Genomic DNA, 24369 nt, shown 5'->3' with positions numbered 1-24369 from the left:
AGGCCCACCGGCACTGGCGTGTGGTAGCAGCCATTTACCTGGATCCCGTGTTACCTGGTTCCTGTGTTGCCTGGTTCCTGTGTTACCTGGTCCCTGTGTTACCTGGATCCTGTGTTACCTGGATCCTGTTACCTGGTTCCTGTGTTGCATGGTTCCTGTGTTACCTGGATCCTCATGTTACCTGGTTCCTGTGTTACCTGGATCCTGTGTTACCTGGTTCCTGTGTTGCATGGTTCCTGTGTTACCTGGATCCTCATGTTACCTGGTTCCTGTATTACCTGGATCCTGTGTCACCTGGTTCCTGTGTTACTTGGTTCCTGTGTTACTTGGTTCCGGTGTTACCTGGTTCCTGTGTTACCTTGTTCCTGTGTTACCTGGATCCCGTGTTACCTGGTTCCCGTGTTACCTTGTTCCTGTGTTACCTGGATCCCGCGTTACCTGGTTCCTGTGTTACCTTGTTCCTGTGTTACCTGGATCCTCCTGTTACCTGGTTCCTGTGTTACCTGGATCCTGTGTTACCTGGTTCCTGTGTTGCATGGTTCCTGTGTTACCTGGATCCTCATGTTACCTGGTTCCTGTGTTACCTGGATCCTGTGTTACCTGGTTCCTGTGTTGCATGGTTCCTGTGTTACCTGGATCCTCATGTTACCTGGTTCCTGTGTTACCTGGATCCTGTGTTACCTGGTTCCTGTGTTACTTGGATCCTGTGTTACTTGGTTCCTGTGTTACCTGGTTCCTGTGTTACTTGGTTCCTGTGTTACCTGGATCCTCATGTTACCTGGTTCCTGTGTTACCTGGATCCTGTGTTACCTGGTTCCTGTGTTGCATGGTTCCTGTGTTACCTGGATCCTCATGTTACCTGGTTCCTGTGTTACCTGGATCCTGTGTTACCTGGTTCCTGTGTTACCTGGATCCTGTGTTACTTGGTTCCTGTGTTACCTGGTTCCTGTGTTGCATGGTTCCTGTGTTACCTGGACCCTCATGTTACCTGGTTCCTGTGTTACTTGGATCCTGTGTTACTTGGTTCCTGTGTTACCTGGATCCTCATGTTACCTGGTTCCTGTGTTACCTGGTTTCTGTGTTACTTGGTTCCTGTGTTACCTGGATCCTCATGTTACCTGGTTCCTGTGTTACCTGGATCCTGTGTTACCTGGTTCCTGTGTTGCATGGTTCCTGTGTTACCTGGATCCTCATGTTACCTTGTTCCTGTGTTACCTGGATCCTGTGTTACCTGGTCCTGTGTTACTTGGTTCCTGTGTTTCCTGGATCCTCATGTTACCTTGTTCCTGTGTTACCTGTTTCCTGTGTAACCTGGATCCTGTGTTTCCTGGATCCTCATGTTACCTGGTTCCTCGTGTTACCTGGATCCTGTGTTACCTGGTTCCGTGTGTTACCTGGATCCTCGTGTTACCTGGTTCCTCGTGTTACCTGGTTCCTATGTTACCTGGATCCTTGTGTTACCTGGATCCTGTGTTACCTGGATCCTCGTGTTACCGGGTTCCTCGTGTTACCTGGTTCCTATGTTACCTGGATCCTGTGTTACCTGGATCCTGTGTTATCTGGATCCTGTGTAACCTGGATCCTGTGTAACCTGGATCCTGTGTTACCTGGTTCCTCATGTTACCTGGTTCCTCATGTTACATGGATCCTGTGTTACCTGGATCCTGTGTTACCTGGTTCCTCATGTTACCTGGTTCCTCATGTTACCTGGTTCCTCATGTTACCTGGTTCCTGTGTTACCTGGATCCTGTGTTACCTGGTTCCTCGTGTTACCTGGATCCTGTGTTACCTGGTTCCTTGTGTTACCTGGTTCCTCATGTTACCTGGTTCCTATGTTACCCGGATCCTGTGTTACCTGGTTCCTATGTTACCCGGATCCTGTGTTACCTGGTTCCTCATGTTACCTGGTTCCTATGTTACCCGGATCCTGTGTTACCTGGTTCCTCATGTTACCTGGTTCCTATGTTACCCGGATCCTGTGTTACCTGGACCCTTTGTTACCTGGTTCCTATGTTACCTGGTTCCTATGTTACCTGGTTCCGTATGTTACCCGGATCCTGTGTTACCTGGATCTCGTGTTACCGTGGTCTCCGGCATGACATAAAACATAAATAGAATTTGATTTAAGCATCAGAAATTTATTTGGTTTTTTTTTTGTTCACCCTACTTGCTCTTGAGTTTCTCATATTCGTTGAAAATCTGATGGTGTCCGGAGACCCGCCGAGCATCTCGATGACCTCGCAGTGCTTTTTGGATTAACGTTAAAAGGGTCGGAAATACGCGGCTAAAACATGGCGGATGAATCAAACACTAAAGCCAAACGGTTTAAAACCACTAAACTCTCTAATTTACTGCACGGATCTCCTCTTATGACCTGGATTAGGGATGTTGTGCAAAAAAAATAAAATAAAAAGCTTCCAAATTCCCTGCAGTGGCTTCTGTCTGGCTGCGGTTGGTCCGTTCTGAAGCAGCCTGGTCACGACTGGAGGAACTGGATTTAAAATGACTGCTCATGGAGTCACGAGACAGACGGAGACGGAGACCTTTGTGATGTTTAGCCAATCCTTTAATGGTCCAATTCTTATTTACATAAAAAAACCCATAAAATTATACAGATACTCCTGTACATATTATACACCCGCCCCCTCCTTATAGCCATCCATCCACCCATCCACCCACCCATTCATCCATCCATTCATCCATCTGTTATCCGAACCGCTTATCCTGCTCTCAGGGTTGCGGGGATGCTGGAGCCCATCCCAGCAGTCATTGGGCGGCAGGCGGGGAGACACCCTGGACAGGCCGCCAGGCCATCACCCAGCCCCCCCCCCCCCCACACACACACACATACATTCATACCTAGGGACAATTTCACCTGACCTACATGTCTTTGGACTGTGGGAGGAAACCGGAGCACCCGGAGGAAACCCACACAGACACGGGGAGAACATGCAAGGTTGATGCTAGATCCAACGGGGTGTAGGCACGGAAGTAGACGTGATTGGTTGTTGGTTAGGGTTAGGGTTTAAGCTCTTTTTGAATTTCCATTGTTTGCAAGCGTTAACGTTAGCTATCGTTACAGTACCATCTGGCAATGTTCAGGTCAGCTGTAAGCTAGCTAGCTAAATGTTTCAGTGCGCATCGTTTGTTTCAAGTCAGTGCGCTTCGAGGTTCCGCACTGTCTATTGGCCGAAGCAACAGCCAATCACGGCTACTTCCGTGCCTACACCCCGTTGGATCTAGCATCAACCAACATGCAAACTCCACACAGAGGATGACCTGGGACGACCCCCAAGGTTGGACTACCCCGGAGCTCGAACCCAGGACCTTCTTGCTGTGAGGCGACCGCGCTAACCACTGCGCCTCCCCCCCCATATACACAGCAAAAGCAGTAACTATACAGACCCTCCCTTTTTCAGAAGTTAAGAACGAGTGATTGGTGCGCTACTGTGACCAGAACATCTCCTTTCAAAATCTTTCCTCTTCCGCCTCCACTGACTGCAGAAGTCAGAAGAACTGACAGAAAGCTTCATCATGTGTTCGCCGCACATTGAAATGCCAGTAGGGACAGTGCCGAAAATGAACCAGTGAGGAAAAATCTGCCACTACTAAACGGTGATCTGAAAATCCAACAGGTGATATTGTAATAATAATAATAACACAACAGATAAGTATAAAATCATCATCTGCACAAAACTCAATGAAGCGTGGCTCAGACTGAATATGCCAGTTTGAAAAGGTGCGTTTTGAGATGGGATTTGAAGGTTGAAAGAGTGTCAATGTTGTGAAGGTCTTGTGGGAGAGAGTTCCATAGGCGGGGGGCAGAACGGCTGAAGGCTCTAGTCCCTGTGGTAGTCAAGTGGGCCAAAGGTGTAGTGAGTTGGAGAGCAGAAGAGGATCTGAGAGTCCGGGAGGGCGTGTGGATGTGAAGGAGTTCAGAAAGATGTGAAGGAGCTCGGTTATTGAGGGCCTTAAAGGTGAGGAGCAGGATCTTGAAGTCAGTACGGTATTTAACAGGAAGCCAATGGAGTTGCTGAGGAACAGGAGTGATATGAACTATGGAAGGAGTTCTGGTACTGATACGGGCAGCTGAATTCTGGACCAGTTGAAGTTTATGAAGACACTTGAGGGGAAGACCAAAGAGGATAGAATTGCAGTAGTCAATACGGGATGTGACCAGGGTGTGAGTGAGTATGGCGGTGCTGTTAGGTGTAAGTGACGGGCGAAGGTGATTAATATCACATAGGGGGAAGTATGCAGGCCGAGTAACATTGTTGATGTGGGCTTCAAAAGACCATGTGCTGTCCAGGATGACACCCAGACTCAACCTGAGGCGAAGTAGGAACTATAGAATTGTCAGGAGTCAGAGAAAAACTATCAGGTTTAGCCAAAGTAGGTTTAGTGCCTACTAGGAGAACCTCAGTTTTATCACTAGTAAGTTTGAGGAAGTGGTATGAAAACCAGGATTTAATGTCTAGTAAGCAGTTATGTGGACTTAATTAACCTGTTGTCCTATGTGTGATTTAGATCAATCCCATCCAACCTGGCTGCCCTCACACCACCCTCGGCAGCTTTCCCCCATCTGTACTGCCTAATGGCTGGATTAAGTGTCCTCCGAACACCCGTGAGGTCGTCTTCTGCCACCACACTGGACAGAAATGAGGCTGCCGGTGGATGAGGCTCTTCTGAGTTGCTGTCAACTGTAGGATGTGTAGTGCAGTTCCAGTCTCCTCCCACTAGTACCACTGAGCTGCTACTGAACTGTTGAAGTTTGTCTTTCAGTTTGTTCATCTCAAAGCATCACTTCCAGGATTATAACTACACACCTCTATGAAAACAAAAGGTGTTTCTGGGCTTGTTGCCTGGACTACTTGGATTCTGCCCTGCTCCACTTCACCTGTCAAAACATGTCAAAAGAAGGCGCTGCGAGGAGAGAACAGCTACACCCGCACTGAAGCTGGAACCATGGCTCAAAACAAACTGGCCTGTCCAGCTCACTCCCCTCTCTGTCTCACTGTCTCCTGAGCTGTCTCACTGTCTCCTGCGCTGTCTCACTGTCTCCTGAGCTGTCTCACTGTCTCCTGCGCTGTCTCACTGTCTCCTGAGCTGTCTCACTGTCTCCTGAGCTGTGTGTCTCCTGTAAGAAGGACACGTCTGTGTTTTAGCCCTACTCAGCTCAGCTACCTCACCTCGCTTATCTCTATCCCGTCCTCCCTTTATATCTAAACTTCCTACCCGCAAACTTTCCATGAGAAAAGAAAGAAAAGAAGAAAGTGAAACCCTTTCCAGGAGGAAAACACCATTTGTGCATCGCCCATTTTTGATTTTGTGCATTCAGAGGAACCTTTCCTGGCTTTCATTTCCTAAGTTTCTGACTCTCCTAGTCAGAATCTTCTTTAGACGGAACCTCTCGTTTACTGAGCTCTTCTCATGCAGCCGTTTTCCTGATCTTCCTAACAGAATTAACAAATCTGTCCACATCAGAGAAGAAATCTGTGATTTCCACAGCCTGTCTAGCAAACTTTCCGAAACGACTCGCTTCTCTTTCAGGCAGCTCGCTCAGGATAATGGAGGTCCGCCTGACACGGTAGTACTGTCGATGGCACCAATCATGGCGAGACAGCTGTCTACAGATCGTCTAGCACCAGGCCTCTCTCAACCAACAGGTGGACCAAACGCCCCCCTCTCGGACAAAAGCCACCACGGCTTTATTCATCCGAGAGCCACGTGTGACGTTCTCACAGCCCCGACCGACCAGAGGAGGCGCTAGTGCAGCGACCAGGACACATACCCACATCCGGCTTCCCACCCACAGACACGGCCGATTGTGTCTGTGGGGACGCCCGACCAAGTAACAGGGGGATTCGAACCGCCGATCCTTGTGTTGGTAGGCCACGGAATAGACCGCTACGCTACCCGGATGCCGTGTGTGTGTGTTTTAAGTGTTCCTGTATCTTTGTGTGTACGGGGGGGTTGAAGTTTTCACCTGCTCGGATGTGTTTGTGTGTGTTCCAGGTCAAAGATGAACAGATGGCCCAGGAGGTGTTTGACCTTGCCGACTACGAACGTTCGGAGGAGTTGAGGAAGGCCAAGAGTCGCAGTAAGAGGAACCACAGCCGCTTCACGCTGCTGCGCTGCCGCCAGCCCGGGAACACGGTGAGCCGCCGCCACTAGGGGCGCCTCTGGACCGCTGTCAGTCCAGTCGTCTGGTGGTCCATCGCCAAGGTGTCATAGTGGAATCATTTGGTGTTGGTACCCTTTAATGCAGCAGTTTTCAATCAGGTCCTCAGGTATCAGTGCTGCTGCTTTTCTGTTCTACCAGGTAGTTCATTACATTTACCTGTTGTTCCAATTATTCAGCCTTCAGTCCGGAGGTTTTACACCTGGAACAGCAGCCGAATGTAATGAACTACCTGCTAGACCAGAGCAAACCAGCAGTACCGGCTGACCTGACGGACAGAATTGGAAACCATTACTGACAGTATACCTTATCATATGCTGTAAATCCTTTGTCTGACTTTCTGTCTATATGGAGGGATCCGACGACGACTTTAAAGTTCAGTGTCTTTATTTCAACGGCGACGGTTACAATCATACAGTAGCTAGCTCCGCAGTAGTGACTCGTCTGACTGCTAAACATAGACTGACGATTATGTGGTTCCCCTGCGTCCTCATGCGTCAGATGGACCAATCAGCTTGCAGCTAACTTAACAGCCAATAGGAGTGCTTGTATCACATCAACCTTATAGCCAAACGGGCTATTATATTCTAGAGACTATTACATCCTTCACCAACTTTTTGCGTAGTGAGTGTCAAAGTTTTGAAGCTCCTGTACTAGACAAAACCAACCAGGATTGGTTTGCAACGTTAAGGGGTTATTCTTAATTTCTGCAGTTTGTTCTCATACTGCAAATCCCAGCATTCCTTCATGTGACTGAACATGCGGGAAGCGATAGGTCACAATTTTGCAGCAGACACGAATTTTGGTGTAACGCTGCTTTCAAGTGCATGTGGGATTGATCGGATGAGTTTTCTCCCGAGTGCGGAAGTGGTTCAGGCGACTTGCACGCATCCAAGCCGTTTTCGGCGGGAACCCGGGGGAGAACAAAACGCCTGCTCTGTTGGCGGCTTCTGCTAGCGTACAGCAAATCCAGCCAAAGCTGTTGGCAGCACCTTTGTGATGTTGAAGAGGAGAGGAAACGCATACGGCGATTATTAAACATTGTAGCGAATTCGGGGGGGGGGGGGGGGGACAACGCGACCACAGGAACTGCCGCGGCCGGGAAGCGAACCCGTATCGCCCGCACCGCAGGAGGCATCGCTAACCGCTCGACTAAAGGGTCAGACCCGCCAGCCAGCGGCCAGCGTGTCTTCTTATCCATGCACGTTACAACATTTTATCTGGCCAATTATTCCGCTTCTTGAATCTACCTGAATTACATGTGTTAGCAAACTAACGAAGCTGTCTTGCTGCCACTTTCAGCGGGTTCGGTTCGGTTATCAAGATGCTCCACACGTTCACGGTCGAGCGCGGCCATGTTGAAATAGACAATGACGTCAGAACTCGGCCAGTTCGTGCTGCGTCTGGAATTCCGACGTACCCGACTGGGTTATCCGGCTTCGCAGGGTTGTTCATGTGCTCTTCCAAGTGGGAAGCTGGTGTAGCCGGTTATTTTCTTGCCCGGTGCGGGATTCGATACGGGGTGTACCGCACCACAAGGCGACACCACTAACCGCTCGGCTAAAGGGTCGGACCCATTAGCTAGGGACTAACGTGTCCTATTAGTAGTTTACAGTCGTCACCCTCTCCCGGAAGCGCGCCCTCGCGCTTTGTTATTCCCGCGCTCCGAAGAGACTTCTGAGGATCTGCACACTTCCGGATTCCACCGCTGCCACCAATTGTAACCGGTTATTTTCTTGCCCGGTGCGGGATTCGATACCGGGTGTACTGCACCACAAGGCGACATCACTAACCGCTCGGCTAAAGGGTCAGACCCGCTAGCTAGGGGGCTAACGTGTCTTATTAGTAGTTTACACTCGTATGTCCGATAAACCCGACACCGCTTGGAAGCACCTTAACACCAACCAGGTAGTCCGGGGTGTGTTGACTTTGGAGAACTAAGAACTAATCAACAGTTTCCTCCGACACGGTAGCAGGTCCACCCAGTTCAAGGCTTAAAACTCTGTGTAATGGGGTTTTCTGAAAGGTTCACGGCAAAAACACAAAGGGGGTGGTCACTTATCCAGCGCCGCGCCACCAGGAAGACCCGCCCACTGAGATACGGCGGCCAATCATATCAGACATCTCAGACGAGAGCGGTCGCGAGGGTGATGATTTTGAGACTTGGTTTAGACCCCGGCGTCCGGCTTAGAAAGGTTTCTCTGGGCGAGTGTGCGTCCCCTAAATCCTCTTCAGGAACACGCGTCTGCTTCGGTTGGACAATGTCGTGTCCAGCAAAACTCGGACCGCGACTTTGATTCAAACTGTGTTTATGGCCGCCACAGTAAACGTTACATACACGTACAGCATAGCTTCAATCACGTCCCGTGTTACTGCCGTAAACCGACTGCCGTAAACCGGCTGTAGTAAAACTTAAAGCTGCAGTGTCCTAGACCAGTGTTTCTCAACCGGGGGTCCGCGGACCCCTAGTGGTCCGTGGTGTCATTGCAAGGGGTCCGTGAAAATAAAATATCTTTAAAAAAAAAGATCCTATGACATTTATAGAAATAGGATTATTTTACTCAAATGTGACTGAGACCTTTATCTACCCAGACTATAAAGGGTAACGGGACTTTTTTCTCTAATTACATCTGTTTCACAAGTGTAATTTATTGTATTTTAATAAGAGATCTCGCTCCCGTTTGCATTGTTAAAAGTTACTGCATAAAAAATCTGTTGTTACACATATATCTGAAAGTTACTGAATACATATTCTGTTTCGTTACATATATCTGAAAGGTACTGAATACATATTCTGTTTTGTTACATATATCTGAAAGTTACTGAATACATATTCTGTTTTGTTACATATATCTGAAAGGTACTGAATACATATTCTGTTTTGTTACATATATCTGAAAGTTACTGAATACACATTCTGTTTTGTTACATATATCTGAAAGTTACTGAATACATATTCTGTTTAGTTACATATATCTGAAAGTTACTGAACACATATTCTGTTTAGTTACATATATCTGAAAGTTACTGAATACATATTCTGTTTTGTTACATATATCTGAAAGTTACTGAATACATATTCTGTTTTGTTACATATATCTGAAAGTTACTGAATACATATTCTGTTTTGTTACATATATCTGAAAGTTACTGAATACATATTCTGTTTTGTTACATATATCTGAAAGTTACTGAATACATATTCTGTTCTGTTACATATATCTGAAAGTTACTGAATACATATTCTGTTTTGTTACATATATCTGAAAGTTACTGAATACATATTCTGTTTTGTTACATATATCTGAAAGTTACTCCATAAGAATCCTGTTTTGTTAACTATATCTAAGTTACAACTGAAAGCTCTTATTTTTGCCCCAAAGAGTGAATAAATGCTATAATGCGATTTAAAATGCAGTTTCTACTGTTTCTATCAAATTGCAACCCCCCCTCCCCCAAGATCAGGTGGAGGGGTCCTCAGGGTAGATCAAAAATACGCAGGGGGGGTCCAGGACCCCAAAAAGGTTGAGAACCACTGTCCTAGACTACAGTCACACTGTTGTGACTTATACACAACAGACAGAAAATGTTTTTTTTTTTGTATTTTTGTGTCCATCTGTCGTCGCCAAGACTCGTTTGAATGTCTTTCTGAGTTCGCCTCCTTCCCCACCGCTGGGAGGTTTATCAGCCTTGATTCGGTTGGACGCTCGCCCAGACACCCAGACACGCGATTGGTTGAATTTTCATGTTCCCAGCTCGCGGTTGGTAGATTGTTTTTTTCTTGTACTCTGCAAAAACCCGAGCTACAGAACCCTGTAACTCAAATAATCCCCCGAGAGAGCTAACCAGTTTACTGTGTCACCCTGTCCTTCTGTAGGCTCCTAATCTGGTGTTCCTGGCGGTGAGTCCGGAGGAAAAGGAATCATGGGTAAATGCTCTGAACGTGGCCATCATCAAGGCCAAGAACCGCATCTTGGATGAGGTACAACCGTCATTTAAACAACTGCTTAGTGGCTCTTCCTTTCTCCCCTTGCTCTTTTATCTTTCTTCCATTCGTTCCTTCTTGTGCTGCAATGAAATGACAACGTCCTCCAGTTCTCCTCCCCAGACAGCATCCGGATGTGGGCCACTTCAGGCAGTGATGCGGCACTGGTGGCCTTCTTCTGGCCCTGACAAAATGGATGTGAGCCTGAAGTGGCCCACATGTATAATAGCAAATATGGCCCAGATATGCCAAATCACATGTGGGCCTCTTTTGGGCAAAGATGGGGTGCTCTGGGCAACACGTGATCTGGATGTGACCCTGAAGTGGCCCGTGTGGTAAATGGTGAATATGGCCCAAATATCTCAAAACAAACATGGGCCACCTTTGGCAAATATGTGGCACATGTGGCATTGCTATGGCTCGGTTCTGGCCCAGATCTGGCTAACAGGGGCGGACCGCCCAAGGTCCATCATTCCACGTGGTATGTGGGCCGGATGAAAGAAAGATGAAAGTCGGGTGTGGGACGGGTCCGGACCACAGCAATTTTGCTACCTGGGTCAGATTTCTTCTTTTGTTGGATGGCTTATTTCTCTTTCCTCTCTGTGGCTCTGAACTTTGACCTCCTCATTGTTTGCTCTTTGTCGCGTGTTGATTATATTTTAGCACGTGTGAAATCATGATTTACTTACACAATCATCAGCGGTCACTTGAGTTGAATATGACTGTCCTCCATTGGGGTTGTTCCTCCTGGATCCTCAGGTGGCTGTGGAGGTCAGTCCTCAACCCACACACTTTGGTGCGGTGCAGACAGGGGTGAGTGGTGGGTGGGTGTGGGTGTTGGTGCTGGTTGAGACTTTTGCCTCTCTTTTTATGCCGCTTTGTCTCTGTGGCACGGCAGAGCTCGAGTTCAGGCTTTGCAGCTCCCTCCTGCAAGGATTTTCACCAGGACCGTCTGTCCAGTGTGGCGTCTTCCCCATTGCTGTGTGTTATGTGGAACTTTCTGAGAATGGTCTTAATGTTGTCTCTGAAGCATTTATAACAAGTGTGCTAAGTCATGTCGCTAATGACAATATAGATGTGTTACAGATATGGACCAGTATCAGAGATTACTAGGATCTACAGGACCCGAGAGGTGAATGACAGCAGTGAGATAATCAGAGACACAGTGGTGTGACTGAACAGAAGTAACAAATATATTAATAGATCTTGTGAAATAATAAGGGCAATTTCCAAAAATACTTACGCACAGAAATAGATTTGTGTGAAAAGAAAATGGCCAAAATAAAAAACATGCGCATATAACCCCAGTCTAGGCAAATATTTCAAATGGTCTTTCAGTCCAATGAATCATTGGCACCCAAGAATGTGTGTGTGTGTGTGTGTAATTGTTCATCAATGGGAACATATTGGTCCTACCGTACAACTTGTAACACAACTTGTAACGCAATTTTTACCACAGGCCCAGTCGGTACCCAGATAGCAGAATTGCTTTGGCCCGGACCTGTCCCGCACCCGACACTATCATCCAGCCCACATACCGTGTGGAATGATGGCGCTTGGGTGGTCCGCTCCTGTTTGCCAGATCTGGGCCAGAACCAAGCCATAGCAATGCTGTATGTGCCACATATTTGTCAAAGGTGGCCCATATTTGTTTTGTGATATTTGGGCCATATTCACCATTTACCACACGGGCCACATCAGGGTCACATCCAGATTACATGTTGCTGAGAGCATATTTGCCAAAAAAGGCCCACATTTGATATTATACATGTGGGCCAGTTCAGGCCCACATCCATTTTGTCAGGGCCAGAAGAAGGCCATCAGTGCCACATCATTGCCTGAAGTGGCCCACATCCGGATGCTGTCTGGGGTATTAAGCAGTGTGTGTATCGTATTTGTATGCGAGCTAGCTTGGATTCTTATGTATGAACCAAAAAGTCTACAACATGGTTAACATCATCCAAAAGAGCCAAGGTTCTGTTCATGAGTGAACATCATTAACGTTTGTATACGTACAGAGTTAACTTTAGCCGTTAGCTAGCAGGTTAACAAGCTAGCTAGCCTGTTTACACTATCAGTATCAGCTCTAGGCTAGTGGGTAGCAACCACTACCATTAGTTAGCGTTAGCTGCCCAAGTGCAACTCAGCGTCACTACAGAAACACTTTCGCTAACCAGCGACAACTCTGCGTCGGTCCTCGGCCTTCTCGAACATACAGGAAGAGTTTACTCCACATGAGAGGCCCGAGTCTGCTGCCTTTGTCGAGTGAGACTACAGTAAGATGACTAAGGTGGCCAGGGTTTTGGGTACTTTATTGCTGCGTAACATAACGCTCGTGAACAACTTCACCTTGCTTGATTGTACCTGTGCTAAATTTGGCACGCCAGTCGTGACTCTAAGGTGGGAATATTTCCGATCCATTCACAAAAGCACAGCCAGCTTGTTTTCTTTCCGTGCCTTTTCTATTTCTCCTTTCCCTGTTGGCGCTGTCCATCAGCATGTGCACATTCCAGGCTCCAAAATTCAAGCCTATCAGCAACACACACAGAACAAGGAAGACATGACATGCTGTGAACAGGTGACAGCATGTGTGTGTGCGTGCGAGTGTGTGTGCGTTGATGAATATTATGAAAGAAGTTATGTTTTTCCGTTTTTATATATCACAAGTTTCTTATCTTTAAGGTTTCAACACCTTAAAGTCTCTCTCTCTCTCCATGTCTCTCTTTCTGTCTGTCTTTCTCTGTCCAGGTGACCATAGAGGAAGACAGTGTGCTCATTCATCCCACCAGAGACAGAGCCAAGATTCCTCACAGCAGACGATTGCCAACCAGAGGACATCTGATGACTGTGGTACTTAGACACCTATCTTGCGGTCTGTCTGTCTGTATTTGGCATAGGGTGATGTGATGTGTCTAGTGCAGTAGTTAGAGGAAAGATGTATGCTTGCTTACCGCCTGCTTTTCTAACCTCTCGCTTACAGCTTGCTGCCGCTGGCTAGCCCTTGTGGTGAACAAGGAAACAGCCCAGTGTGTAAGCCTTCCCCTGCCAGTACATAACCTCTCCTTCTCCAAGACCCCTGTTAGGCCTCCTCATGGCCACACACGCTAACTGGTGGCCTCGCAGCCTCAGGCAAACTTCGTAGGGGATCTCGGGGCTGTAGTGGTCCCCAGAGGCTGTTTATGGCCAACCACTATCGAGACAAAGGCAAGGGGAGCACATCCCAAGAGAAAAGCAACATGTTTAGCAGCACACATTAGGCGGTTCTTCGATTGTTTGGAGATTCTGGCAGCCTCCTGTGGTCATGATGTGTGACTGGTCATCCTGGCTATAAGCCCTTACCACCAGGACCAACCTGTCATGGCAAAGACAGTGCTACTGAGGACTGCACACCCCCTGTGGCACTCTGAAAACCTCCTTGCGTAGGTCTCCACCTCTGACCATGGTGTAAAATAGCCGGCCTTATATCCGGTTGAAGTGTGGTGGCGTTGGGGTGTCTGGCAATGGGAGCAGGGTAGAATTGGCCTGAAAGCTCCTAGTCAGAGCCCTGTACATTAGTGGCCTGCGGAGTATATGGTTGCTAGCAGCTGGGATTGAGTGGCAGCTGCTTTCGGCAGTCCCCATGTGACTGAGCATCCCTATTTAGGGCCCACACTGCTCACCCCAATTGGGGAGGGGCCTAGAAAAGGTGGCCTAAGAATTGTCCACTCAACCTACCTCCTGGGTCGGTTACCACGCCTACCGGGAATTCCATCCTGCAGTAAAAACAAGAAAATGGTCCCATTCAAATTGGCAACATGGAATCTTAGGACTCTCCTTGATAATGATGGCAACAGACCACATTGAAGGACTGCGCTGATTGCTGAGGAACTAAGATGCTACAATGTGGACATCGCTGCTCTCGGTGAAACAAGGCTCCTGGGTGAAGGCTCCCTGAGAGAGGAAGGAGGAGGGTACACCTTTTTCTGGAGACGCTATACCCTTGGTGGACAACATCAGCATGGTGTTGGACTGGCAATGAAGAACAGCATTCTACCGAAATTCACTGACCGGACTAAGTGAGAGGCTAATGACCCTCCATATCCCCCTAGCAAAGGCACGCTATGCCACTCTGTTAAGTGCATATGTGCCAACACGGCCATCTGACAATGGTGTGAAGGACAGCCTCTACCCGCAACTAGATGAGGCCCTTCATCGTATCCCAAAAAATGACAAGATCCTTCTTCTGGGAGACTTTAATGCTGGAGTAGGAAAGAACAATGGTATACGGAGTGGAGTACTAGGTAGGCATGGGGTTGGTCAGGTTACTGCAGATGGTCTGAGGCTGCTAACACTCTGTGCAGAACATGGTCTCACCATTACGAACACAGTTTCAGCAGAAGACCAAATACAAAACATCCTAGATGCACCCACGAGCTAAATACTGGCACCTGATTGGTTACATCATAGCAAGACGTACTGACACTGGTGATCTCTTGCTGACCCGGGCCATGAGCGGTGCAGAATGCTGGCTGGATCACCGCCTGATCATGACCAAGCTCCAGATCAAAGTGCGCCCCCACAGTGTCTCAAGAAACCTATAACAAAGCAACTGAACTGTGTTAAATTGAAGTCAGCCCCAGCCTGGAATGAGTTCCGTTGCTCTGTAGGCGTGATGGCACTAGAGTTTGAGGCCATTCTGAGTTCTGACAATTAATTCCATGAATCAGAAATGGACCTTCCTAACCTCACTGCTGCATCAAGCTGCAATTGACTCTATAGGCTAGAGAGCCAGAAAACATCAGGACTGGTTTGATGAGAACTCTGACACCATCACATCCCTGCTGGAAACCATGCGAAAACAGATCATCTCAGTGTTTGCTATTTCCACGAATTCCTTTGTATAATTTACTGTTTATTAAAGTAAGCATTTTCATCAAATTCAAATCTCTCTCGCTCTCTCTCAGGTGTCCACCTCCTCTCAAGGCATGCTGACCCTTGACCTTGTGGCCGAAGAGGACAGCTCCTCTCCTGATTATGACGGCGAACAGGAGCCCTGGGAGAACAGCTTCCGGGTGGAGCTGGACAGGAAGGGTGGGTTTGAGGGATCATGGGGGGTCGGAGGTCGAAAGCGGTCAGGCACGGATGTCTCCAAACTGCGGGAGACTTCCAGGGAGCCCCGGGTGAAGACGGGTAGTCTGCCCCGCGGTAGTGAGAGGTCCTGGGGAAAATACCAACACCTGGAGGTCCACAAAACTCAGAAGGATCAGCAGGGACAGGTATCGACAGGGAGATCTGGACCACCTTCACATACAACACTCCTTATTGTTAGGGTTGGGGTTTGCCTTGTATGCTAATGTACAAGGCTGAGGGTATGGTGCAGTGATGCTTCTGCTTTAACTATTTGTGTACACTGAGAATCAACAGAACAAACAGGCGAAAGGTAGCGAGTCATAATTCAACCGGTTCTGCTTGGTTTATCAGGTCCAGTCCCGCACGCCACAGCCCGGGAAGAAGCTCAGTGCTCAGGGCCGCAGCCGCTGCGCATCCATGGATGAAGTCCTCTCTGCCAGGTAACCTGATGCTGTCAATCACAGAGGCGCCGCCTCCTAAATCAACATTTTGTCACCTGAGTTTGAGAAACTCACTGTGTGCAAAGGCTGTTATTTGTGTGTGTGTGTGTGCATGTATGTGTGTGTGAGACTTTCCTTTCATCTAACATTAAAATCTTTCTCCGTCCCATCAGACCGGCGCTGATCCGGTCGGAGCTGTGCTCCGCCCTGCGGCACTGTCCCACAGAGGAGGTACAGCCGGTGGGCCAGCTCCAGAGCCTGATCGCCCAGCGAATGCAGAGGGCGCAGGAGCTGCTGGAGGAGATGAGGTTGCAGGTTGGTGTCACCTCACCCAGTGGGACTGATGACCTTCTGACCTCTCAGACCTTCCGACCGCAGCCTCCCGCTGGTCCTCAGTCTCAAAACAAGTCTAGATTCGAATCCAAAGGGGATCTCAGTTTTCCTTTTAGCGTTGCATCCGCTGAGGCAGTATAACTTGTTTTAAGAGGCTTGTTTTTCCTTGTTTATGTTATTTTTAATCTATTACTTTTTGGCTTGTCTTTTATTTTTTCTACCTATCTTTTTTTACTGTTTGTTATTTTTTATTTTGTTTGATTTGTTGTCCATTTTTTCCTTTTAGTTTTGTTCCATGTCTGCATATAACCCACACAAAACTATTACTTCCAGTTCAGCAGTTTTATTGGCATGAAATATAAAACATTTGTTGCTAAAGCAAAACAAGAATAAATAAAGTTTGCATTGTAATACCTATTGTGAACTTCTTAAATCTTGTCCCTGACAAATACCCCCCATATTATAAAAAAAACTAGAACTAACAAACTAATAAAAACTAAACCTAAATATTTTTAACAATAAAATCTAAAATGAAACAAGCAAACCCACTCCTAAAACTAACTGAAACGAAACTGAATTAAAAAACAAATAAAGATAAAAACTAATGAAAAATACAAAACTGTGCTAGCCCTGGTGTGATAAAAGTTCTGGTGTTATTTCCAGATGTTGACATGTAGACGGTCTCTTCCTCTTTCTGTGTGTGCCTCGTAGGAGCTGCAGAGAGCCAAAGCTGAGCGAGGAGAGAGAGGAAGCGAGTCAGCCTACCTGAAGGGAGTCGACTCCCCGCGCCTCCATCATCTCAGGGGCTCCGATTCTCCGCAGTCCAGGTCAGAAACCTCCGGAGTCCATCAGACCACAAAGACCAACAGGATCATTGTTTTTTTTCTGTATAACCAAGTGTTATCAGAAAGACAAAACGATGTGGATAAGTGGTTAAGACCTGCCGCCTCACACCCAAACTAGATGGGACGGGATCGAACCCACAACCAAGTGGTCACACTCAAAGACAAAAACTAAATCCAGAACCAGACCAGAATAATAATACAAGAGTTGTTTGGTTCAGGGGCACAGAAGACACTAATTAACTTAGTTACTCACCAACTAGCTAACCAGCTAGCTCACTGATTAATTAAATTGTTCAGTAACCTACTAATTGACAAGCTAATTAACTAACTAGCTAGCTCACTAACCTACTACCTAACTTCCTAAATAGCTAATTACAAGCGAGGTAGCTAGCTTACTAATTAATGGGCGCATGTCTATGTTCCCCTCCACCTAACCCTAACCTCAATTCATGAGGCAACATGGGCTGACCCCCTCACTAGCAAACTTATGAACTACAAATGTAGGAGATAAAATAGTTTCTGTTGATAAATGTCCCTCAAAAATCTCTTTCATGTGTTGTGAATGGAGTTGGTCCATTCTTTTTTTCAATGTGACATGGAAGAATTTATCAGTGTTCACTCGCTTATTAAAGAGACGATACGTTATCCATCCTCAGTAGAATGTCGATTCACGAATAGAAAGACGTTGACAACAATGAATGAAAGGACATAACTGTAATCCTAGAACTGTAAGGCCAGACCGCTGTGTCTGCATGTCAGCTGATGTTACCAGTAATCCAGATGTCTATTCATGAGGGTGCAGTTATATGAACCTGTTCACTGTCTGTACACGTAACAAAGAGTAAAATCTGTAAAGCAAAGTAACAGAAACAGCATCTAGGCGATCAATCTGAAACTCTCAAAAAACCAAAACTAAAAGAAATAAGTCACATTACCATTCAAATTTAATTCCATTGACATTGCTCCACATATGGAAATGGTCCTGACTTAGTTGTGTATCAGGTTCTCTTATGGCCATCACCGACAACCACAGACTGAATGATGAATCCAAAAAAGAAGGGGAAAAAACTCCCACTGCCAAAATACCAGTCTTGTGCTTTGTGATACCAGAAGAATATTCCAGATGAATTACCGGTACTAAAAAGAAACATCAGGTCAACCATTTGAACATCCTGTACCGAATCAGTCATGAATGAACTGAAATTCATCTCTCTTTCCATTCACCAGCAGGTCTTCAGGGTCTCCAAGAAGCCGAAGTAGCGATTCTCCTCGTCTCAGAGGGAAAGATTCTCCTCGCCTCCGAGGAAGAGAATCTCCACGATCCAAAGCCAAGAAGAACCGCTCCAAAGGGACTGACTCGCCCCGCTCCAGAGGCTCCCAGTCACCTGCCAACAGATCCAGCGACTCTCCTCATCTGAAAGAGTCACCTCGTCTGAATATCGCCAACACTCCACGAACAAAGAGCTCCAGCCCTGCCCGCCTCAAAGAGACCGCCTCACCGAATCACAAAGGATCCTCTGACTCCTCTTGCTTGCAGAAGGAGGTTGACTCACCTGTTTGGAAATCCAGCGAGTGTAATCCATGTTCTGGAGGAACAGACTCCTCTCAGATCAAAGAAGCTGGTGAATCAGAGTCTCCTCATGTGAAGAGCAGTAAGGAATGGCACCGTCAGAGTCATAAGAACTCCCCCAGCCTGTCCAAGTCCTTCGACTGCCCTCAGGTGGGGAGCCCTGGTTCACCTCTCATCAAGGCCTCCGATCTCCTTCGACAGAGGAGCTTTGACTCCTCCCATTCACCTCAGCCAAAGCCCCCCGACGACCACCTCCTTACCCCACCCCTGCTGGCCTCCCCCACCCTCAACCCCCTCTCCCTACTGTGTGAGGAGGAGTTGGAGGTGGAGAGGAGGAGAGCTGAGGCCGAGCGCCTCCTACAGGAGGCAGTGTCCTCCTGGAAAGAGGCACAGGAGGTTCTGCAGGAGGTGAAGGAGCTGCAGTGTCAGACGCTGAGGAGACAGCGCAGGAGGACCTACGAGAAGATGTCACTCACCGCGGCAACACCCGGGTTGCCCATGGCAACTGCGGCAGCAGTCGAGGACACACCCACCTCCCCAACATCACCAGAGGAGGAAGACGAATCACAGACTCCTTGAGTAGTTTGTTTTTCTTAAAAGATTTTTATGAAATTCTTGAATTTTATCAATCGAAGTAGCAGATTTTTTTTTCAGTTTACTTTGGAACGAAACAGTTTGCGCACAAAAAACTTTCACAAAATGACACAAAGCAGACAACTTGAATTATTTTTAAATTCTAGACTCCGTTCCGTGTTTTCGCAACGTGGAAAATGACGGAAGGTGCTGGAAACTAAAATGTGCACTATTTTAAAATGAACCGTCCCATTCTTCCTACTGGTTTACAAAGAAGAAGAGGACTGGAGTTTGATGGGAGGGGTACGTAAATCTTCCTCCCACGGATCAGACGTTCTTCTTCAGTCTTCAGAGAAGTCACAGGTCCTCCTCCTTCACGTCGAAGTATTTTTGTTATTGTGGCGATATATCTTCTCTTTATACTTAGTTCTCTCCTGGTGCTGTGTTTCTTGTCTGTTTTTTTAAGAGTGATCATAGTTTGTTTTATTCCCCATGAGGATGTGTGGGATGGAGAAAGAGGTAGGTAGGTAGATAGATAGGTAGATAGATAGATAGGTAGATAGATAGGTAGATAGATAGATAGGTAGATAGATAGATAGATAGATAGATAGATAGATAGATAGGTAGATAGATAGGTAGATAGATAGTGTAGAGTGTCTGTCATTCATTTCTTGGAAGCTGACAACTGGGTTTGTCTCTAAACAAATGGACATTCATACAAAAATGAGACAATCTAAAATGAATAAAGACGGGAAGATATTTAAGAGCAGTGTTTCCTATGGTTGTAATAAGGTGGTGGTGGTGGTGGTGGGAGGGGAGGGTGGGTAATTACTTCTACATTTCTTTTTAATGCCACTCTTAGTCTTTCGTTATTGTTGTGATGATACTATTTACTGTCATGTTGATGAAGACTCTGGTATCTTCTCTGGTTCTCTCAGTGGGATCACAACACTGAGGACCATGTGACACTTGGACTTGCTTCGTATTGGATTATGGGGTTGTTGGCTCCGCCCACTGTCCCACCTTTCTGTCTCCTGTGCCAATCAGCTGTCACCTCAGACTGAAACAAACTCAAAAACTTCAAGCTTTCAATTTGAATTTTTACGGATGAAAAAAATAGAGTATACAATGTATTCAAAGGGGAAAATGGCTAAAGGTTTATAGTACTGAACTGAATTTCCTTTTTCAGTGTAGATCAGAAAAACTGACCAGTCTCACGTGGACCCGGTTCTGTGTCCAAACCTCTCAACTCCTATTTCCACGTTTTTACCGCCCTGCGGTGGCTTCTCTTCCTGAACCCAAATGCTGTTTTGCTGCCTAGAACAGGTTTTTATTATTGTTCGTGAATGAAAAAGACTTATGACACCTATCTGAAATGTTGTTTCGTTATAACCTTCTCAGTCTTCAGTTTAATGGGTATTTCATTCATTCACCTTCACACAGAGCCGGCCCAAGGCATAAGCGAACTGAGTGGTCGCAAGCAGTGGCGCCCCCAGAAATTTTTCATAGGGGTGGGGGGGGGGGGCAAATGGGGCCACTGAAAATCTTGGGGTGGCACACCAAAACCAAAAGCCATGACTGAATTTGGGGAATTCTATGCTGCTGTTGTAGTATACTGTATAGGCTAGTGGAAAACTGTCAACATGAGAGTTAAGAAAAATATACATTATTGATTTAAATGAACAGCACCTAATGTAAGATATCAGATAGAAGCATATTATGCATAATCAGAAGCATATTGTGCATATGCGACTCGTGGCTGGGGGGGGGGCCAGGGATAGTATCAGGGTGGCTGTGGCCACCCCTAGCCACCCCTTGGGGGCGCCACTGGTGGCAAGAGTGCTTGAAATGTCAAACACGACAAATAACTATATATATATTTTTGTGTGTGATATATCATATCAGTAGTAATCACCAAAAAACAAAAACTAAATATTTCGATATCATGTTGTTAAGAGGTGCGCATTATAACTGTAAGCAAGTACACCGCGACAGTATGTCACCTAAAAGGGTTTATCCGTCTGGTGCAGAGAAGCGAAAGCAGAGTAGGGCAAAAAAACAGCAGGATAAAGGTGTGCTTCCATGACCAATTACAGCATGTTAGCATGAACATTCACTAACAATAACGTTAGTTAAATAAACGAGCCAAGGTATCGTGAGCTAACGTCAGCTAGCTAGATGGCTAGTGCTAACATTAGCTAACACAATATACCAGTAGCGACAGTTACCCCTTTAAGATAGAAATGTCTATTGCGACTGTAACCGGTTATTTTCTTGCCCGGTGCGGGATTCGATAGGACGTGTACTGCACCACAAGGCGACATCACTAACCGCTCGACTAAAGGGTCAGACCCGTTAGCTAGGGGCTAACGTGTCTTATTGGTAGTTTACAGTCGTCACCCTCCCCGGAAGCGCGCCCTCGCGCTTTGTTCTTCCCGCGCTCCGAAGAGACTTCTGAGGATCTGCACACTTCCGGATCCCGCCGCTGCCACCAATGTAACCGGTTATTTTCTTGCCCGGTGCGGGATTCGACACGGGGTGTACTGCACCACAAGGCAACATCACTAACCGCTCGGCTAAAGGGTCAGACCCGTTAGCTAGGGGGCTAACGTGTCTTATCTATTTATAGAGCTATTGTAGAGCCGAAGGAACGGAGAAGACCGTAGGTTCACACTTTAGCCGTGTAGGCAACTTTCTTTAATCCACGGTAAATCAGAGAGACAACCAAACCACAGCTCGACTGAGCGGAGGTGGCAAGAATCCCCAGAAAACTGGCTGGACACCCATAACTTAACCCTGCGTTAACCTGCGAGGGCAACCATGACTTAACCCTTAGTTCCTGGGTTGAATTCTGTCCCCAATACGTGTCCACCACATGAGCCCCCCCAGAATTCGCCCTAGTAATCGAAGTCAGGCAGGCGCGGGGGGACGACAGGCCGTCCGCGGCGGCTCCGGATAACAGGGGCCGGAGTGTCTCCGGGAGGCATTGACGCGGGCCTGTGGAGGTCGGCCTGAGGAGCAGAAGAGGCAGCTCGGGCCTCCACGGGGGGAGGAGGCGGAGCCGGGGGACGACCGCGACGAGGAGGTTGGGCTAACTCCAACGGCTGCGTCAAGTCCAGGTGTGCGGGTTTAACTCGGTCCACTGAAACATGCTCGGCCGTGCCCCCAAAATCCACCACCAGGTGCTTAGTTCCCCGTTCCAGGACGCGGAAGGGGCCGTCATAAGGGGGTTGCAGAGGGGGGCGGTGTGCGTCGTGACGGATGAACACGTAGTCCGCTGACTGCAGACCTGGGGGCACCTGGGACACCGGCGCGCCGTGTTGGGCGGTAGGGACGGGTGTGAAAGCTCTGACCCCGTCCAGCAAGGAGGCTCGTTGGTCCACAGCTGACCAGGGACGCGTTGCATTGGGCATGAAATCGCCTGGGACTCGCAGCGGCGTGCCGTGCACCAGCTCCGCAGAGGAGGCTTGTAGGTCTTCCTTCGGGGCGGTCCGCAGGCCCAGCATGACCCATGGGAGCTTGTCGACCCAGTTGCAGTCCTTGAGAGTAGCCCGAAGCGCAGCCTTCATGGACCGGTGGAAGCGCTCACATAGGCCGTTCGCCTGAGGGTGCTAGGCGGTAGTGCGATGAAGCTTGACGCCCAGAGCCTCACCCACAGCATTCCATAGCTCTGAGGTAAACTGTGGCCCGCGGTCAGATGAAAGGTCGGAAGGCGTACCGAAACGTGAGACCCACGACCCAATAAAAGCCCGGGCCACATCAGCAGACGTCGTGGATGCCAGGGGAACAGCTTCAGGCCAGCGCGTAGTCCTGTCCACCACAGTGAAGAGGTAGGTGAACCCCTGGGAGGGGGGTAGGGGACCAACCAGGTCGACGTGGACATGGTCAAATCGTCTCTCCGGCACTGCGAAGCGTTCCAGGGGCGCCTTAATGTGGCGGTGTATCTTAGCCCGCTGACAGGCAACACACGAGTCGGCCCACGCTTTCACGTCTCTCTTAAGTCCCTCCCACACAAACTTAGCAGAGGTCAGGCGGTTGAACTTGTCTGCCTCTGAGAGAGAGTTGGCTAGACCTGCATAGGCCGCTTCCCTCCGCGTACATGCGAAGGAGGAGAAGGTTAAGGCATCGACCAGACGGCTGTTCTGAATGTCCACTAGCAAACCGTAAGCGCACAAAAAATCAGCTCCGAGGAGGGGAAGCGTTACATTGGCCATGACGAACTCCCACGTGAAACGTTGTCCACCAAAACACAGTTCTACAGACCGCACGCCGTAGGTGTGGATAGGGCTGCCGTCAGCCGTCGCCAACTGGGGGCCCCGCTCCCCGCCCATGATGTCGACGTCAGTAGCAGGGAGCACGCTTCTCTGTGCGCCCGTGTCACAAAGAAATCGCCGACCGGAGATGGTGTCGAGGATGAAGAGTAGCCTGCTCGTATCGCCAACACTCATGGCCACTACTGAGTGTTGGCCCTCTCGTTTCCCGTCGGCCTGTAGTTGCAGGGGGAACGGCACCGTTTAGCTTTCGCACCAAATCGAGCGTGGTACATACAGAGTCCAGAGGGCTTGTAGCGGTCTGATGCTGTGGCGCCACCGTCGGGCCACGCCCGCGATGTCGGCGGGGGGCCAGTGAAGGTAGGAGCCAGCACCCCGGCATGGGAGGAACGTTGTGTAGCGACGAAGAATCGGTCAGCCTCCTTTGCCAGCTCACGGGGATCAGTGATGGTGGAGTTAGCGAGCGCAGTCTGGACGTGGGGCGGCATGTTGCGCAGAAACAGCTCCATAAACAGGAAACATGGCTTTTCTTGACCCAGTAGGTTTAACATCCTGCTCATTAGCTCCGATGGTTTGCCATCTCCCAAGCCCTGAATTGCGAAGAGGCGACGTGCTCTCTCCGTTGTTGACAGTTCAAAAGTTTCAAGGAGGAGATGTTTAAGTGCGGCGTATTTACCATCGGCCGGTGGGTTGGTTATGAAACCGCTTATCCTGGAAGCCGTAGCGCCCCCCAGCGCTGCCACTACGTAGTAGTACCTGGTCTCGTCTGCTGTTATGTCTCTGAGCGCGAACTGTGCCTCAGCCTGCGCGAACCATGTAGCCGCGGAAGACTCCCAAAACTCCGGCAGTTTCATTGCAACGGCGTTCGTAGCCATAATGTGTGTGGTTTCAGAAAACTTATCCGAAAACCGACGTCGGGGTCACCAGTGTAGAGCCGAAGGAACGGAGAAGACCGTAGGTTCACACTTTAGCCGTGTAGGCAACTTTCTTTAATCCACGGTAAATCAGAGAGACAACCAAACCACAGCTCGACTGAGCGGAGGTGGCAAGAATCCCCAGAAA

General features: G+C 48.2%; 1 protein-coding gene across 1 annotated transcript in view; it reads left to right on the top strand.

Annotated features, from left to right (window-relative positions):
* The window catches only part of plekho1a (pleckstrin homology domain containing, family O member 1a), a 43049-nt gene extending 24007 nt beyond the window's left edge, over window positions 1-19042 (top strand). Inside the window, exons 3-11 of the mRNA XM_056298923.1 lie at window positions 6016-6156; window positions 10059-10163; window positions 12915-13016; window positions 15110-15421; window positions 15627-15715; window positions 15889-16030; window positions 16760-16875; window positions 18121-18613; window positions 18695-19042. Coding sequence (XP_056154898.1) covers window positions 6016-6156; window positions 10059-10163; window positions 12915-13016; window positions 15110-15421; window positions 15627-15715; window positions 15889-16030; window positions 16760-16875; window positions 18121-18613; window positions 18695-19042 — 1848 coding nt within the window. The remainder of the gene's footprint in view (window positions 1-6015; window positions 6157-10058; window positions 10164-12914; window positions 13017-15109; window positions 15422-15626; window positions 15716-15888; window positions 16031-16759; window positions 16876-18120; window positions 18614-18694) is intronic.
* The last annotated feature ends 5327 nt before the right edge of the window (window positions 19043-24369 follow it).

Source organism: Lampris incognitus, chromosome 18, assembly GCF_029633865.1.
Source record: "Lampris incognitus isolate fLamInc1 chromosome 18, fLamInc1.hap2, whole genome shotgun sequence".
Classification (NCBI taxonomy): Eukaryota; Metazoa; Chordata; class Actinopteri; order Lampriformes; family Lampridae; genus Lampris; species Lampris incognitus.
The sequence above is the reverse complement of the archived record's forward strand: the minus strand, read 5'-3'. Positions and strand labels throughout refer to the sequence as shown.